General features: G+C 39.9%; 2 protein-coding genes and 1 non-coding gene across 6 annotated transcripts; 1 reads left to right on the top strand and 2 right to left on the bottom strand.

The window, feature by feature from the left end:
- Nucleotides 1–3,240: 3,240 nt before the first annotated feature.
- On the bottom strand, nt 3,241–3,312 carry trnaq-cug (transfer RNA glutamine (anticodon CUG)). The gene has a single exon. It is a non-coding gene; the product is annotated as a tRNA-Gln (tRNA).
- A 260-nt stretch (nt 3,313–3,572) lies between these two features.
- On the top strand, nt 3,573–13,351 carry l3mbtl2 (L3MBTL histone methyl-lysine binding protein 2). Of its 4 annotated transcripts, none has more exons than XM_053640260.1 (18): nt 3,573–3,595; nt 3,919–4,372; nt 4,645–4,801; nt 5,301–5,434; nt 5,613–5,712; nt 5,798–5,874; nt 6,160–6,277; nt 7,539–7,673; nt 7,803–7,891; nt 7,986–8,235; nt 8,556–8,632; nt 8,749–8,853; nt 9,316–9,463; nt 9,557–9,639; nt 9,732–9,966; nt 10,549–10,590; nt 10,808–11,002; nt 11,088–13,351. In XM_053640260.1, exons 2-18 carry the CDS (start codon nt 3,998–4,000, stop codon nt 11,216–11,218), a joined length of 2,451 nt encoding a protein of 816 aa, XP_053496235.1. In that variant the 5' UTR covers nt 3,573–3,595; nt 3,919–3,997; the 3' UTR covers nt 11,219–13,351. The 4 variants fall into 4 exon arrangements, with proteins under 4 accessions (XP_053496235.1, XP_053496233.1, XP_053496232.1 ...); XM_053640257.1 differs by lacking the exon at nt 3,573–3,595 and adding an exon at nt 3,602–3,815; XM_053640261.1 differs by lacking the exon at nt 3,573–3,595 and having other exon boundaries at nt 3,602–3,971; nt 4,171–4,372; nt 11,088–13,350.
- chadlb (chondroadherin-like b) lies at nt 11,749–18,827 on the bottom strand. The gene is made up of 8 exons (XM_053640417.1): nt 18,572–18,827; nt 17,957–18,126; nt 17,338–17,532; nt 16,906–17,207; nt 16,276–16,777; nt 15,494–16,180; nt 13,591–13,757; nt 11,749–12,007 (listed from the first exon to the last, which is right to left on the bottom strand). Exons 2-8 carry the CDS (start codon nt 18,116–18,118, stop codon nt 11,749–11,751), a joined length of 2,274 nt encoding a protein of 757 aa, XP_053496392.1. The 5' UTR covers nt 18,119–18,126; nt 18,572–18,827.
- Between the last annotated feature and the right edge of the window lie 370 nt (nt 18,828–19,197).

Raw genomic sequence — 19,197 nt, 5'->3', positions numbered from 1 at the left:
GCCACAGCCTATTTGAGTATTGTTGCTGAGTCTATGCATCCCTTCATGGCCACAATTTACCATCTTCTAATGGCTAACAGCATGACAATGCATCATGTCACAAAGCAAATGTGATATCACAACAAACCAGTGACTACATTTCCCACCCTGCACTGCGGTTTACAAACATGGCTGCCATGGACTGCAATTCCCAGAACACTCACCTTCATTCTAATCACGCACACCTGCATCCAATCTCCCACACAATCACACCACACATAAAAGAGACTGTTCGAACACTAAGTCTTTGCAAAGTATTATGTGAGTTTCTGTTTACCAAGCCATGTTTTGTGTCTTATTTTTGATCCTGTCCTCATCCACGTTTCTCAATTCCTGTTTTGCCTAGTTTGTGCCTGTTTGCGCCTGTTTGCGCCTGTTTGCCGATGATTTGGATTTGTCTGCCTGTCTCTCTTTAATAACAGCTCTTATCTGCATTTGCATCCGTCCTAACCCTCATTATGTGACTGAATACTTTGCCTCACCATGGATGCAGCAGGAAGACGGAGGAGACGTCACGCTAGGCAAACCAAGCAAATCGTCCCAGCTTTGGATTTGATCCAGTTTCCCCAGTGGACTGGCATGGATCTCCAGGATATGTATGATGGGTTTTTTGTCTATCTGGAGTAATTTCTTGTTGACTGCCAGTTCTATTTTGCGAGCCTAACAGACCCCAAGCCTGATTAGAAGCAATGGATAAGGATCATGTTGTCACGGTTCTTCGGATCTAGAGACAAGATCCAGTAGACTTGAAAACATAACTCAGTTTGTGGGACTATTTGTGACGACGTTCGGGAGTCCAGAATCCAAGGCCGATCTGGAACATCTTTTGGAGGGAGGTCAGCCTGGCAGATAAAGGTGCCCTGCTGTTCACCACCTATTATATGCAGGCAAACAGGGTGGCCCCCACAGCAAAGCTCCAGTCAGAGATCCACGAAGTTGTCTTCCCTGTATGACCTCAATGTAGTGACCTCAGCTCCAGGGCTCCAGCCTCAGACCCATGATGTGGTATCATCTCAAGATCTCCAGCATAAAGTAAAGTTCCAGTCTGAGGTCGAAGAGACGGCCTCCCGAGCCACGTTCCTGTCCCAGGTCGAAGAGACGGCCTCCCGAGCCACGTTCCTGTCCCAGGTCGAAGAGACGGCCTCCCGAGCCAGGTTCCTGTCCCAGGTCGGAGAGACGGCCTCCCGAGCCAGGTTCCTGTCCCAGGTCGGAGAGACGGCCTCCCGAGCCAGGTTCCTGTCCCAGGTCGGAGAGACGGCCTCCCGAGCCAGGTTCCTGTCCCAGGTCGGAGAGACGGCCTCCCGAGCCAGGTTCCTGTCCCAGGTCGGAGAGACGGCCTCCCGAGCCAGGTTCCTGACCGAGGTCGGAGAGAAGGCCACCCAAGCCATGTTCCTGACCGCAGTCGAGGAGATGACCTTCCATGCCAAGTTCCAGTCTGAGATCAACGAAGTGACCTTCCATGCCAAGTTCCAGTCCAAGATCGCTGGCATGTCCAACCAAGTTATGCTCACGCCTGATGCGGAGGTCAAGACCAACCAAGATATGCTCGCGCCTGAAGCCGACGTCACGGCCGACCAAGTTCTGCTCGCGCCTGAAGCCGACGTCACGGCCAACCAAGTTATGCTCACGCCTGATGCCGACGTCAAGGCCAACCAAGTTATGCTCACACTCGAGACAGACGACACGGCCAACCAAGCTCTGTGTACACCTGAGTCTGCTGACACAGCCAACCAAGTTCCGCCTGCAGAGTCAATGGAGAATGACGCTCAGCCTCTCTGCAGGACTGAGGATACCACTCAGCATCCCTATACAGCTGAGAATGCCATTCAACCTCCTTGTTCAGCTGAGGAAGTTTCTCGGCGTCCCGTTGCAGCCAAGAGCTCTGCTTTGCTTCCCTACTTTGCCTCAGAGGTCACTACACCAGGCTTCTCTACGGACATTGCTCTGCCTTCCTGCTCCACTGTGTGCTCCACACTCAAGAAAGGCCGACGAGACAGCCCACCAATCCAAGCACGAGTCTAAAGCTGACGACACAACTTCCCAAGCCTGGGTCTTGACTAATGACCCCGGTGAACCAGCCCCAACCTGCTACTTGTCGAATGATGCCTGCATCATTCGAACTGCATTGGAACCTGAGGGGCTGTGAAGACGGCCAGGACCGCTGGGGGAGGGAGTGTATTTTGGCACCGGGGGGGGCTGACTGGGTTCTGTCATATCACAGCAAACCCGTGACTACATTTCCCATCCTGCACTGCAGCCTACAAACATGGCTGCCATGGACTGCAATTCCCAGATCACTCACCTTCATTCTAATTCTTAAACACCCGCATCTCATGCACAATCACACCACACATAAGAGACTGTTCTAACACTAAGTCTTTGCGAAGTATTATGTGAGTTTCCGTTTACCAACCTGTTGTTCATCGTGTTATGTGTCCTAGTTTTGATCCTGTTCTTGTCCACGTTTCTCGATTCCTGTTTTGCCTAGTTTGTGCCTGTTTGCTGATTGCCTGACCTATTGCCAGTTTTTGACCATGCTATTGTCTCATGATTTGGATTTGTCTGCCTGCCTCTCTTTAATAAAAGCTTTTATTTGCATTTGCATCCGTCCTAACCCTCATTACGTGACCGCAAAAGTCATCTCAAACTGGTTTTATGAACCAATGAGTTTAGTGTTTTTCAGTGGCCTTTGGGATATGATAGAACTTTTAGACTTTTTTTTTTTTAAATAATAATTTAAATAATAATTAATAATTTTAATAATTATGGAGTGGACTGTACATAAAGTTTATTAAGCCACAATTCTAGAAAGCTTTCTTAATTTTTTGTGGCTGATGAACACAACTTTTTAACTACTTAGTCACTTTTTTAAATATTTATTTATTATTATTATTATTATTATTATTTCTCTGATTCATTGACACCCCTTGGTTATTATGGGGCATTTCTTATACCACAGTTAGATGCCCTAAATAGTCAGTTACACCATTTTCCCTCACGGAGGCACCACTCGTTCATAGACAAAACCGCAGATTAAAATGTCACATCTGGTTTTAACTAATGTTGTAGTGCTCCATTCATGATTAAGAAACAACCCAGCAACTAACGTCTAATTAATTTGGGACGACGTTTTGTTGTTTTTAACTGTTGAGACCCACATACACTGTGTGAGTGATTTTCAGACTTTTGAAAAGAGTTGGCAGGTTCCACCGAGATTTGAACTCGGATCGCTGGATTCAGAGTCCAGAGTGCTAACCATTACACCATGGAACCGCGGTGCTCGCCAAGGTACTGTTTTTTGTATTTGTAGGTTAATACTGTTGCTCTTACTGTTAGTACTATTGATAATAATAATAATTATAATAATAATGTATATGAGGAGAGTAAGGGTGGTATTTAATTAATCGTATATCAATATGTGCCATATGCCCAGCTGTAGCCACAGATTTGCGCAGGGCGTTTGAACAGTGGTGTAGTAGTTTATCTCCACTTGGTGGCAGTAGTGCGCTTTTCTACATTAAGTCGACAATCCCCAAAAAAGGCGCAGAAGAAGCGTGTAAGCTTTTGGAGGGTTTAAATGGTTGAATGTTAGTTTTTGGTTTGAAAAATGCATAATTAATATTTCGACAAAAATATTAAAGCAGTATTGTTTATTGATGATTTTATTGCGACTTGTTGACACTTCGGCAGTGAATGTTGTGAATTGTTGTTATTGAAATTTGCAGAACATGTGCTAGTAAACTGTACACGACTGAAGGCTGTTTAGCAGCACTAATGTAATATATTATTTTGCATCAGCTATTCTTATTGATACAGATTCATGTTTTAATACTAACAACAAACAATATACTCTTTTTTTCTGACTGTCATTTCTTTCAGGTATACTTCAGGGGGGAAAGAACTCGAGAGTCTGCAAGATTCACCCAACTAACGTATGTAAACATTTGAAAATCACAAAATGCCCAACCTTTGTGTAGCATATGGCTGTGGAAAGTCATACCGGGACAATGTTAGTATGTTCAGATTTCCCAAAGATCGTGGTGAGTTTCTAAAATGGGAAAAGCAGGTACAAAGAACTCGCCACAAATGGGTCGCCAAGACCTTCTCTTTCTTGTGCTCTGAACACTTTAGCAAGGACTGTTTTGAGCCCAGACCCACCATGTTAACCAAGAACATGGGTTCTAAAGGGCTCAAGCTGAAGGAGGGTGCCATTCCAACTATTTTTATCCGACCACTTTGCACTAAATGTGGAGGTCATGGCACCACCTGCACAGCATGCAGTCCAAAGGGGAAAAAGCAAAGTGTGAGCACAGAGTATCAGAAGCAGGACTCGGTGAGTACCTGGAAAACATCTCCTCTCTATAAAGCAGAGTTTATTTCATTCACGCCTTGGACCCCCATATGGACAAGTATCACTAGCAAGAAGTTACCCTCCAAAGGTGTATTGGGAACCATAAATAAGTCAATACAGACAGTAGATTTAATCGATGTGTAAATTGCTGAGAACTATCATTGAGAATCTGACTGAGAAGTACTGCCCTAAGATTAATTGGCTATTAGAGATACCTCCTCTGAACAAATTCTATATTTTGTTTTGGTGTGAAGGAAGGTTGGCCCACTCTTAATGCAGACTTGGGTGCTGCAGAGAAACAGAAGGAAACAAAGGATAAAGAGCACATTGAACAGCTTCTGTCTGATGAAGATGGGCATATTAGTCCCACATTTGCTCCACTCTCTCCTGTGGAATATGCTGATGAACCAGGTACAACTTACAAATTTATATATATATATATATATATATATATATATATATATATATATATATATATATATATATATATCACTTTACTCTCTGTATTGCATATATGCACATAATCCATAATACATTATGCCATGGAAGCACTATGAAGTCAATGGGGGGGAGGGTTGTGATTTCTTATACTTCAAGATGCCAAGAATGTTATTAATTGTGTATTAACTTTAGATTGGCAGATGTACTGCAAAAGAAATGCCATAATAGCCAGAAAAAGGTTTGCTGTAACTGCCCAGATTGGACAAATGTTATTTCTATCACTAACAGTACGTTTTCCAAGAAAATAAGTACAGCTTGGGAGTACTCTTTTGAGAATTGATTAATGATTATGTAATTTACCTTTGTATGGAGAGACAAACATCAGTAATTACTGAAGTGTTAAGCCATCTTCAGTACTTGTATTTGATTTTCATTGTGTATTGAGTATGTTTGACTTGCTTGTCTGCAGTGGTTTGTGAGATGTGTGGCATTTCTGGAACCCGGGGCACTTTTTACTCCAGATCCAAGCGCTTCTGCAGTCCGTCCTGTTCCCGTTCCTTCTCCTCCAACTCGAAAAAATCCTCTATAATGGCACGGTTACAGGTGAGCAGTGAAGTCAGCTATGAAGTGAATATGTTAAAGGAAGAGGCTGTGTCTAAAAAAGGCTGCACATTTTTAGAATATAACTAGATTAATGTGAACTATATGAATTCTCGCTGACATTCTTTGGATGCTTATATATGTTATAATAAATTGCACACCTTTGCGTGTCCATGTTTAGGGAAGGCCTCTTCGGAAAGCTCCTGCACTACAGACCAATGCTTCCCCTCATGCAGAAGTTACTGAACGTCATCATGGCAGCACCGCTATTAGGAAAGATGGTGCGACGCACACGTGCATACTATGTACTGGTGTATATACTATTTTTTGGTGCACATAATCATATATTTATTCTCCTTTCTCCAGCCTCTTCTGGTTTCAACTGGGGATGTTACCTTGAGAAACACGGCTGCCTCGCCGCCCCAGTGTCCTGCTTCAGACATGTGAGTGCATGTCCTTCAGCCTGTAATTTTAAAATGTTAAAATCAGCACATAAGTACCATAATTCTATAATACCAGTCAAATGAAAAGATTTGTTTTTCATTTTTCATTATTTATTGCAAATACATGCTGTAGAAAATGCTATAGAGAACAATGGACCAGTAGTACATTTTTACTTTTGCAAGTACAATTTTTTTTGCATTGTATTTTTTATTTTTTTTAATGTAATGTTAATTACGGATTACTGACACACTTGTGTATTTGAGTGCTGATTCTTGGCCACACAGGTACCACTCTGTGCTCAGTGGGAGGACATTGCTGTGGGATTGCGAGTGGAGGTCCTGAATACTCGCACTACTTTGCTGACCAAGGTTTACTGGATTGCCACTGTCATTCGACTTGCTGGTACCAAACTGTTTGTTTAGCACATTTATTATAGTCAATTGTGAGAACATTTGCACAAACATCATAAAGATGGTCAATTGTCCATGATGTATTGTTAGGGGGTTTACAATTTTATAAATATTATTTATTAAATATTAATAGCTGTACTTTTATGCCAAATTGGTCACTTGAACTGAAGGGGTTTAAAGGTTCGCATTTACATTTATTCATTTAGCAGACACTTTTATCCAAAGCGACTTACAAATGAGGAAATACAAGCAAAGCGATATATCAAGCGGAGAACATTACAAGTGGTGCTACCATACAATACTTTTTAATTGAGTTCTAGAAAAGCAAAGTGCAGAGTAGAGGTGTAAGAGCCAGAGTAAGGTGGTGTTTTTTTTTTGTTGTTTTTTTTTAATTAATCATGTATTTATTTATTTATTTAAATAAAGGATAATGTGGGGTTAGTTACATGCTCACGGAAGAGCTGGGTATTTAGCTGGTTTTTTTTTTAAGATGGTGACAGATTCTATTGTCTGGATTGAGGTTGGAAGTTCATTGTGAAGGTTCTGGAAAGTGACCTTGAGCCATGCTGAGTAGGTATTACTAGGACGTTAATCGATCGCAGATTGCATGAGGGAACATAAGCCTTCAGGAGAGAGTTGAGGTAGGGGGGTGCTGTTCCAGACAAGGTCTTGTACGTGAGCATCAAGGCCTTGAATTTGATACGTGCAGCTACAACAAGCCAGTGGAGGGAGATGAAGAGGGGTGTGACATGGGTTCTCTTGGGCTGGTTGAAGATTAAGCTTACTGCTGCATTCTGAATCATTTGGAAGGGTTGGATGGAGCTGGCTGGGAGGCCTGAGAGTAGTGCATTGCAGTAGTCCAGTTTTGATATGATATTCACACCGTCAATGCAAGTAAAAACAATGTTGACTTTAGTCTAAATTACGAAATATTTATATAGGTATGAACAATGTCGAACATGGGCTGTAGTTTAGGTTATAAAGAGGAAAGTGAATGTAGACTTGGTATTTCTTGTTATAAGAACGTAAGATGGGAAGATGAGCCACACCATTAACACTTTGAACAGAACTACTAACAGGTTTACAGGTGACTTTGTAGCGACTAAACTATGTCTTGACCCATTCACTGTTGATTTTTGACTTTTAATTGTCTGTGATTTTTTTGATTAATTTCTACATGCCGAAGTATTTCCTGTTTAGAACAATCATAACCTTGTGTTTGGAACAGTATTCTTAGTTTTTTCCTCACTCAGGTTACAAGGCCCTGTTACGATACGTGGGTTTTGAAGATGATGATAGTCATGATTTTTGGTGTAACCTGGGTATCGCTGATGTCCATCCTATTGGCTGGTGTGCAGTGAACAGCAAACTACTTGTTCCCCCTCAGGGTAAGTAAGAAAATGTCTGATGATAAATCATGCAGTACTTTGTTTAAACCAATAAAAAAGCAGAAAGACACTGTATATATTGTTTCCTGGAGTTCAGTTTGTTTTGTATTCTGTTTGATTTTTTCTCAGAGATCAACAAACACATAACTGGCTGGAAATCATACTTGATGCAGAGACTTGTAGGAGCATCTACAATACCTGTGGATTTTCATGCTATGGTAACAACAAATGCACACCGTGTCCCATATTTACCGATTTTATATACAGTACAGAGCTCAATATTTTTTTCTTTTTTGTCTCTGGCTTTCTCAGATGGCAGAGAGTATGAAGTGTCCCTTCAGGCAGGGGGTCCGTGTAGAAGTAGTGGATCGCTCTCTGGTTAGCCGAACCCGTACAGCAGTGGTAGATACTGTGATTGGGGGCCGTCTAAGGCTTATATATGAAGATGCAGGGCTTGGAGCCTCAGGGGAGGTGCTCTCAGATTTCTGGTGTCACATGTTGAGCCCCCTTATACACCCCATAAACTGGTCGGTTAGAGTGGGTCATCTCATTAAGGAAACAGGTAATGGTGGCCAGGAGAATTGTCTGCTACTTAGATTGTGCATTTCTTTCTAAATTGTAGTTTTGTGTCTACAAAGGACCACAAAGACATGACATTGTATGTCTAATGATTATTTTAATTAACAAATAACACAGTTCATACATTTGATAATGAATATTTTTTGGTTCTTTTGCAAGAAACTCTTTGAATTTACAGATCTTTCGTATATTGGTGCATTACACAAACTACATTTTGAGACGTTAAAATACACTTCAAGGTTCATGGTGTTAATAGTAAAGAGCCATGTTTTTTAGTTGAGGCTCTGTATGCTTTCTTCACAGATAAGTCTGTTGATATGAGCAGTCATCCAGCATTCCGTAAGGTTTTGTGTGATAGTGTGCCAAGTCAGTTCAAAAAGGTTAGTGTCTGTCTCATGCCTGCAACGTTTTCATTCTGTTTATGGATATTCTGTCATTCTTTATGAAATTGTTTAGAAATCTTCATTACTAAACTATTTTTTTAAATGAATTTTAGTTAAGGACTGTTTATATGGAAGGAGGGTTTTTCAAGGAAGGCATGAAACTGGAGGCCATTGATCCTCTGAACCTGGGGAACATCTGTGTAGCTTCCGTTCGAAAGGTACAGCAGTGATGTTCTTGTTAGTTTGCGAAGGCTGCTATTATAACATATTGGTATTTTTGTGACCTTACTGAATTGAATTATAGCAATTCTCAAATACCAAATCTCAAACCTCAGGTCTCAAGCATGTACAGATTTGCTTGAAATTACTTTCCATTTTTATATTGCACTTCACATGCTGAATCTTGATTAGTAATTTCTTGTGTTTAGTGAACAGCAGAACATTCGTAAATAGTCCATACAGGATTTCGCAGATTCGTGAAATGCGTGATTTTTTTGTGCTTTTTTTGCAGAAAGCTACTTGAATTGGTGAAATTGCACAAAATTGTTTTGCATGGTCTTTAGAAAGAATGTTTATTGGTAAATGAGACCTTTTAGCTGTACTCATGTAAAACTCAAACTTTCGGTGGAGCGAATTACATTGTCTGTAATCTGATTGGAATGCATTTTCTGGTCTGTCAGGTGCTCTTCGATGGCTATCTCATGGTCGGTATTGATGGTGTGGAGATTGGCGATGGTTCAGATTGGTTTTGCTACCATGTTGGCTCACATGCCATCTTACCCACAGGATATTGCCAAAGCAATGACATACCCCTCACTCTACCCCCTGGTATGAGCTTTTCTAATCTAAAATTCTCAGACTGCACATTTTCCTGTAAATTGTATTAAGATAAATTGAATGTTTTTTTTTCTTTTCCATTAGGATATGATCAGGCAACCTTCACATGGGCCAAATATTTGGAAGAAATGGGAGCAGAGGCTGCTCCACGCAGACTGTTTAACACAGTAAAATATTCTCCCCACACATTTCATTAGTCACTCATTTGTGTGTACAAAGTTAGTTAAGTGCTAACACCTCTCTTGTCTCCCTCCTCCAGGATGCTGTAGAGCATGGCTTTGCCCCAGGCATGAAGCTGGAGGCAGTGGACCTAATGGAGCCTCGGTTGGTGTGTGTGGCCACTGTGCAGCGCTGTGTGGGTCGCCTGCTTTTGCTGCACTTTGATGGTTGGGAGTCAGAGTTTGATCAGTGGGTGGACTGTGAATCCCCTGATATCTACCCTGTGGGCTGGTGTGAACTTGCTGGATATCAGCTTCAGCCCCCCATTGGACCAGGTAGAGGGAACCCATATACCCATGATGACAAATGTCTTTATTTTTGTATTTCAAGATTTATAAATAAACGAGAACCCAGAGTAAAGTTTACAGGCTTGCCTCACCAATAGCCTTCTTACCTTAGTACCAAGTCCAATACTACATTTTGTGCTACACATAGTCAGCAACATACAATAATTAAGCAGTATCACATGAGCAAGAGTGCTGATATACTAGCTATCAGCACGGAAGAGATTATTTCAGACACAATATGGCCAAATGTTATATTTATTTTTGATTTGTCAACGAAAATATTTCCAGATCAGATGTCATGTCATTCCGTGCACAAACTGACTTGACAGCCTGTAGTACGAATACAGACAAGCGACACAAACAGTGAAATGTCCCAGTGCTGTTATACTAAATACCACCACTCTTGTCCAATCAAATTGGTGAACCCAAACTAACTGTTTAATTACATGTATATTTAACTGAAGGTATCTGTTTGTTAGACATTTTATAAGAAAAATGAATAAATAAAGCATATTGAAGTTAAAATGAGTCTGATGATAATATTTTTGTTGTTGTTGTTTTTTTTTACAGAACCTCAGGAACGCACAAGCAAAAAATCAGTGGGTAAAAAGAGTAAGTATTTTTCTGTTCCCAGTCATGTTGCTTGTCTCTTTTTTTTTTTCTTCTTCTTCTTGGCAACATTTATCATTTGCTCTAAATATGTTTTATATAATTGAAGTTTCTACACATTATTTCTTAAAATAATTGTTAATTGTATAATTTTTAATTGGACACCGTTTTTGTTTGTTTGTTTATTTATTTAAACTAATTGACCCTCTGTGACCTTTAGAGAGAAGATATGTAAAGAAAAGGACAAGTGATGACACATCAAAACCCTCAGTTCCTCAGCAAGATGGACATCTCCAGTCAGACAATCAGCCTGTACCTACTCAGCCCCAAGAACTCACAACTCTGCCCGCAGCCACACCCATGCAGCCTGTGAACATGCCAATCATAAATCTAAAGACTGAGCTTGAGGAAGAGAGTAAGTATTGCTTGTGTTCTAAATATGCTTTCCTTATTTATATGAATGTAATAATCATTCATGGAGATGCATATTTTGTATGCAGTTATTTCCTTTAAAGTGAAAGTGGAGGAAATGGAGATGGAGACCCCGATCACCCATGACCTTGAAGGCAATGAAAGCACTGGATACCACACACCTCCACCTTCTTTACTGAAAGAAGAAATTCCAGAGTGAATCACTCCAGGTTCACAGATTACATCAAAACAGCTATTTACTGATGGACAATAAATGAACACTGCTCTCTCTTTCAGCATCAAAAAGCACCTCAGCTGATACAATCCTGATAAAAAAAAGAGCAAATACTTGGTGGATTCTGTTATTTGTGTATTATTTCTTGTTTTTTTTTTTAACCTTTTCTTCTCACACACTACTGAAGCTTATTTTCTGTGTCAGTTTGTTAATACCAATAAATGTACACTAATTTCATCCAACCAAAGCTATGATGAATGAACAGGAATTAATAAGACACATGACAACAGAGGCTTAACTTTACAAGGAAAAACTGATTATACTGAAATAAGACTATACCAATATCACTCAGTGCTAAACTGTTAACAACTTCTGAGTGTACTTTCTGAAAGACAACATTTACTACTAGGCAACTTTTAAAGATATTTGTGTTTGTTGTAAAATAAAGTAAAACATTGTTAAATATCTTATTTAGAAATGTCATAAATATTAATGCTCTTATAAATGTTTTGTGATCACACAGACTTCTTAGCACTAGACTTCTGCACTAAGTGAGATTTTGCATTCTTGCGTGGTTTGGACTTAGTAGTTTTGGCATAGGCTGGTTTAGATTTTGTGCTCTTTGGTGCTTTGGAGATCTTCTGATTTGGGGAAAGAGGAGGCCCCTGTCCTGGACAGCTCTTAAAAACATGAATGTCCTTGACCCTTTGGCCTTTGAGCTCAGGTGGATAACCACATTTGGCCCTCGACTTCAGGTTGACGCTCTCTAGCCACCTGCAGAAAAGGTTTCTTAAAATAAAAAATGCTGTGCATGCACATATACATTACCAACATTATAACATGCTAATGATTAAACATACAGATAACAGAATGTATGTACACACTACCTTAAATCACATATACTGCTATACAGTCCCCACTGTATTGGAACAGCAAGGCCATATTTTTCTTGTTTTTGAATACATTTGGGTTTGAGATCAAAAGATGAATGAGATGATAGATCAGAATTTCATTTTCTGATATTCACATCTAGATGTGTTAAACACCTTGGAACATGGCACCTTTGTTGGCAGACCACCCAATTTTGTTGGGTGAGCAAAAGTATACTAACAGCTATTACAATAAAATAAATAACACTTAATATTTGGTTACATATTTCTTGCTTGCAATAACTTCATCAAACTGGTGACCCAATAACATCAACAAACTGTTGTATTTTCCAGCCTTGTAGCTTCTTTAAGTTGGTTCTTGTTCTTTTTTTGTTTTTTTGTTTTGTTTTTGTTTTTTTGAGTTGGGGGGTTCCTCCCAATTAGATTGGATGCATTTCTCTGTAAATTGGCAGACAGAATGTTTCTGTAAACTTCGGAATTCATTCTGATACTACCATCATGAGTTACATCATCAATAAAGATTAATGGGCCTGTTCCAGACGCAGCCATGCAAGCCCAAGCCGTGACACTATCTCCACCATGCTTGACTGACGAGCTCATATGTTTTGTACCATGAGCAGATTTTTTTCTTTCTCCATACTTTATAACCTTTCTATCACTGTTACTGTTGTTTTGGGGTTTTTATTCACAGCTCTCACATTTCATCAATTGCTGTTGTTTTCCTTGGCTGGCCTGTTCCATGTGTAGTTGTTAGTATACCAGTGGTTTCCTTCTTTTTCAGGACATTCCAAATTGTTGTATTGGCTATACCCAGTGCTTGTGCAATGGCTCATCAAAATGGCTTGCCTTTCTCACATAGACAACTCTTCTCATGTTGGTTTATCCTTTTTAACAACAAATGCAGTCTTCACTGGCAAAACCCACGGCAGGGAATAGACATTCATAACTATTTTTTATTTAAACAAACAATCTAACCTAGGGTTAGTGTTATCTACCCTTGGCAACACTTGTCAGTCATGTGTTCCAATATTTTTGATCATTTTGATAAATGGGTGGGTTCAAACAAAAGGTGCCATGTTCTAAATTGTTTAACACATCTAGATGTAAATATCATGAAAGGAAACCTGACATTCTGATCTATCATTTCACATTCATATTTTGATCTCAAACTCAAGTGTCAAGATATAAATTATTTGGCTGTGCCCTTCCAATACTTTTGGAGGGGGCTGTATGTAGGATCCTAAACACTGGCAACCTCCTGGTTGATTTGTATTTTTCACACTAGCGTGTTGAAAAGTATCATAAGACCTTTTTTCAGCGGAGATGAAACACCATTTTAAAAAGGTAACCACATTCAAATGATTTGGTGCCAGGATCACATATTGCTCCCCCACCAATGGAGTGGTCATATCATAATGTTAGGTAATGTTAACGCAGTGAGATAAGGAGAACAGGAAGCAATCTTACTTGCGCAGAGGTAGGAGTGGGCAGTCACACAGCAGTGGATTCTCTGCCAGATTAATGACCTGAAGCCCTGTAAGTGGACTAAAGTCCGGCACATCCTCAAGCTGATTGCCCTCCAATAAAAGACTCTGTAGTCCAGACCCAAGGCCAGTAAGTGAATCCTTGGACATCTGTACATGGAAAGTAAATTAAACAAATAACTTTTATGATATCATAATAGGAATGTACAGGTAATCATCTACAATGTGAAATTTAGAGCAGAAGAATGTTTGCAAATGTTTTTGGTCACAATATTGTTTTTTTTATAGTGTTTAGGTAATATGGTAATTACAGCATACTACAAGATAATTGTTTGTTCTATCCCTATGAAAAAGCTGGAGTACATACAGTAGTTTGTGAACCCTTTAGAATTGTCTATATTTCTGCATAAACATGACCTAAAACATCATCAGAGTTTCACATAAGTTCTAAAACTAGACAATGGGTACTCAATTAAACAAATGAGACAAAAATATTACACTTGGTTATTTATTTATTAAGGAAAATGATCCAATATTACAAATCTGTGAGTAGCAAAAGTATGTGAACCTTTGCTTTCAGTATCTGGTATGAACCCCTTGTGCAGTAATACCTGCAACTAAATGTTTCCAGTAACAGTTGATCAGTCCTGCACATCGGTTTGGAGGAATTTTGTCCATTCCTCAGTACAGAACAGCTTCAACTCTGGGATGTTGGTGGGTTTCGTCACATGAACTGCTTGTTTCAGGTTCTTTCACATTTTAAGGTCAGCACTTTGACTTAGCCATTCCAAAACATTAACTTTATTCTTTTTTTAACCATCCTTTGGTAGAATGACTTGTGTGTTTAGGGTCATTGTCTTGCTGCATGACCAACTTTCTCTTGAGATTCAGTTCATGGACAGATGTCCTGATATTTTCCTTTAGAATTTGCTGGTATAATTGAGAATTCACTGTTCCATCAATTGCATTTGATGGAACAGCTTGCATCTAAGTGCAAGCCATCCTGGCCCAGATGCAGCAAAACAGGCCCAAACCATGATACTACCACCACCACGTTTCACAGATTAGGTAATGCTGGAATGCAGTGTTTTCCTTTCTCCAAACATAACCCTTCTCATTTAAACCAAAAATTCTATTTTGGTCTCGTAAATCCACAAAACAAGCCTCCTGGTGGTGGATTGGTGAACATTAACATTAGCCAATGTGAGAGAGGCCTTTAGTTGCTTACAAGTTACCTTGGGTTCTTTTGTGACCTTGTGGACTATTACACATCTTGCTCTTGGAGTGATCTTTGTTGGTCGACCAATCCTGTGAAGGGTAATAACAGTCTTAAATTTCCTCCATTATACCCAATCTGTCTGATTGTGGATTGGTGGAGTCCAAACTCTTTAGAGATAGTTTTGTAACCTTTTCCAGCCTGATGAGCATCAACAACACTTTTTCTGAGGTCCTCGGAAATCTCCTTTGTTCATGCCATGATACACGGCCACAAACGTGTTGTGTAGACCATACTTTGATAGATCCCTGTTCTTTAAATTAAACCTGACACTCACTCACACTTGATTGTCATCCCATTGATTGAAAACACCTGACTCTAATTTCATCTTCAAATTGAACTACTAATCCTAGAGGTTCACATACTTTTTCCACTCATAGATATGTAATCTTGGATCTTCAATAAGTAAATGACCAAGTGCAATATTTTTATTTCATTTGTGTAATTGGGTTATCGTTGTCTACTTTTAGGACTGTGAAAATCTGATGGTGTTTTAAGTCATATTTATGCAGATATGTAGAAAATTCTAAAGGGTTCAACTTCAATCTTTCAAGCACCACTTTACATACAATTTGCATTTTAATATGTGAACTGTGTACTTAAGTCTCACCTTTTCTAAACTCATGTTATTGAGATAAAGATGCTTCAGAGAGGTTGCAATGGGAAGAAAAGCTTTGGCCCCAATCCAGTGAATAGGATTGTAGGACAAATAAAGCTCTGTCAAGCTACTTGTTTTTAGAAAGGCATTAGTTGGCACTTCCTTGAGTTTGTTGTTATCTAAGTGCAATGTAGCAAGGTCAGATGCTGGGTCAAAGGCCCTGGGAGCGATGTTGGTAATATCATTCATGTTCAGAAAAAGACTCCTCAGTTTCTCAGCACCTGTCAGTATTTCTGTCTCAAGCTTAGTGATGGCATTGTTCTCCAAGTGTAGAGCCAACAAGCCAGGCAGCAGCGTAAAAGCTCCTTTGGGAAACTGTTTAAATCGGTTCTTTTCTAAATGAAGGTAGGTGAGCTGGGGCAGGCCCTTGAAGACATCTGGACTCAGTGACGTGAGGTCATTCTCTGAAAGATAGAGGTAGACCAGACCTTTCATACCACTGAAAGCCCCGTCTTCCACTTCATGGATTTTACAGCGCTGCAGATGAAGGGAAACCACTTCTGGCAAGCCTGGGAAACTTTTGGAAGCAATGTAATGGAAGTGATTGTCACGTAAGTCCAGCAAGCGTGTGTCTAGAGAGAAGCCTCGTGGTACTTTGGTGTGGCCCTGCTTCTCACAGGATACGTGATGGTTTTCAGTCTAGTGTTAAATGTAAAAACAGAGACAATATTTAATTATTTAATTAATACCTAACATGAAAAAATCTTCATTGTACTATCATGAAACTCCCTTACTTCACAAATGCAGTTGTCTGGGCATTTGGCCTTGTCACCAGGTGGGGTTGTCAGTGGGGGTGGAAGTCTGCGCTGTTCCTCCAGCTCAGCTTTCAGCATGGCCTCCTGACTCTGGCAGCGTAAATCAGCAGGTTGCACTGCATCGAGGCTCTCATCAGATAGGTGGGGTGGACCACTACAAGTTCCTCCAAGACGTACCTGCTCCTGCATTGCCCACTCTCGCAGTGGACGCAGGTAGCAACTGCAGTAGATTGGGTTGCCCGTCAGGTTGAGACGAGTCAGCTTAGGGGAGCCAAGGGCCAAAGGCTGCAAGACACGCAGCTGGTTATGGCTGAGGTCAAGGTGTGTGAGCTTGGGTGAGAGCAAAACAGCTGCACTAGAAAAATCCTGCAGAGAATTGTGATCCAAAAAGAGGTGTGTAAGCTTTGCCATAGACACTACCTCCTCTCCAAGATAGGTCATGGGATTGTAACTCAAGTCTAGGCGTGTCACCTCAGGGAGTCTATAGAGAAAAAACATGAGAAAACGTTTTCTCTCAGCTCTGGCTGACATTCTTCTTCCATTGACATTTTTTCAAAGAAAATACACAATGACAACTTTCAAGAGTACACAAAATTGTATTAAGCTCACCTTGTCATGGTCTCAGTGGGGAAAAACTGGAGCTCGTTGTTATCAAGACTGAGACGGGTTAGAGTGAAGAGGCCAGCAAAAGCTTCAGTGTCAACATAATTGAGTGCATTATGACTGAGCTGTAACCACTTAATGTTCTGTAGGCCCTGAAAAGCCATATTCGGTATGTATACCAGCTGGTTGTGAGTGACGGAGAGGAGGTTAAGAAACCCCAGCTGCGAGAAAGCTCCAGGCTGGATCTCCTCTATTCTGTTGTGGTCAATGATTAGCTGCTTCAGGGAGGAGAGCCCATCAAATGACTCCTGTGATTAAGATGAACAGAAGCAAAGAGCTTCATGTTAACATAAACTATATACAGAATGTAACAGTTCAAACACAATGTGTTCCATACAAAATGAATCTGGTCTTGTAAATGAGCAGTGCTTGTCTCACTTGGTACAGAATATCGATGTCATTGTAGGCCAAGTTGAGAAAGACCAAGCGGCCGAGACTGCGGAAAGCTCCTTCTCGTACTTTGTGGATGCCAGTGCGTTGGAGAGACAAGTGGGTGAGGTAAGGTGTATGTTTGAATGCTCCTGTAGGAAGCTCCTGTATGTTATTACCTCTCAGGTCCAACTTAACTGTGATCTGGGAAGTGCACACACAGATTATAGAAAGGTTTGTTATATGTTTTTTTAGCTGTATCGTTATACAGTTTACATTATAGAGTGGGGATACATTGGACTTTAGGAGGTGGAGAAGCCCTACATTTTTGTGCAAACAATGTGGGAACAGCACAATATATGAAGTTCTTAACATTATCATGGAGATGTGATAAGTTTTTGACATAAGAGCTTAATTAAACGGTTGGGATTTCAGTTTTACTTGTTTAAATTATTTACTACAACCTTTATACTACCTAAATGATCACAATTTTCTTTAATGATCAAATTAATATATACAGTAGATAACAATTGCCTTGAATAATCGCCATATGATTATTATTGCCATTATGCCTGGATGCGATGTACTTTTAACTCCTATATAAGTATGTTAACCATATCAATTGTACCTCATCAATGGTGGGTGGAATCTCAGTCAGGTTCCTCTTGACACAAGCCACTGTAAGCTGAATGCTGTCACACATGCAGAATTTAGGGCACTTTCCTGGCTTCACTTCCCGGATTCCGAGAAAAAACAATAATATAACGGCCCATGTAGGAAGGAGAAACATTTTGGTCTCTATATGTACAACACAGCAGACAAAACAAAACAAAAACCTGTCATAATTGATCATTTGTTGTTCTAGCCTACAACCTATCATGTTTTATTCACTGTGGCTTCAGTTCAGTTCACTATTACATTTCTGCATTAACTTTGATGATACTAATGATACTGAGACCTCCTTTAAATATTTTTTTTCTTTAAGTGAATCGTAAGTCAATTCCTACTTTCATTATCTAGCAATTAAATACATTTTCCACTGAATTCCAGTTAAATTTACAATGAAAGAAAACTGTCCTTTTAAAACAATGTTTATTAGATTCCAATCAGTAATTCCAGTATACTATATAGATATATAAAAACTCATAAGAACCTTTTCCAACTTCCAATGACAGACAGACAGTCAATCTTATCACTGTTTTTAATTTTGAAAGAAAATGAAAAAAACTTGAATGGCACCTACCTTCCTCACTAGGAATTCACAGAGTCTTCTAATGCCTCCTAAAGACTGAAGTTAATCTCATCTTAAATAACCACTTGTGTACAAGATTTTAAAGATTCTCTGATAAGCACCGCACCAGAGGAATTTGTCGTGTCGAGGTGGCTCAGTGTGTGAATGTGTGTGTGTCCCTGCAGCTCCAGACCTCACTGCACACACAAAGACACACTGTTCAACACCACACTCACAGCCAGAGTGGCTCTCACAAACATACCATGGGGTGGACATAATTTTCTCTTGAATTCCTCTACTGGAATTAGTCTTCTGCTATTATCACTGACTGTTTTGATAAGCTTAAATAGTTTTATTTTGGGGATAACTAAATACTTCTTGCATAAAAGTGCAAATAGTTACTAAATAAAAATGAACCCTAATCAAACAGCTAATTACATTAATTAAGATTAATGTGTAATGTAATTTGCACACACATTACAGTTACAAAGCTAGTTGAAATTCCATGCACTTGTTAAAAGTTCCTGTACTTTCTAGTAATCCTCTTCCTGCAGACTGTCCTTGCTAAATAAAATTTATATCCTAACCCTTTCACAAAGACTCCCATTTGGCTATAGACTGGTGGAACTGAGCAGGAC

Source organism: Ictalurus furcatus, chromosome 13, assembly GCF_023375685.1.
Source record: "Ictalurus furcatus strain D&B chromosome 13, Billie_1.0, whole genome shotgun sequence".
Classification (NCBI taxonomy): Eukaryota; Metazoa; Chordata; class Actinopteri; order Siluriformes; family Ictaluridae; genus Ictalurus; species Ictalurus furcatus.
The sequence above is the reverse complement of the archived record's forward strand: the minus strand, read 5'-3'. Positions and strand labels throughout refer to the sequence as shown.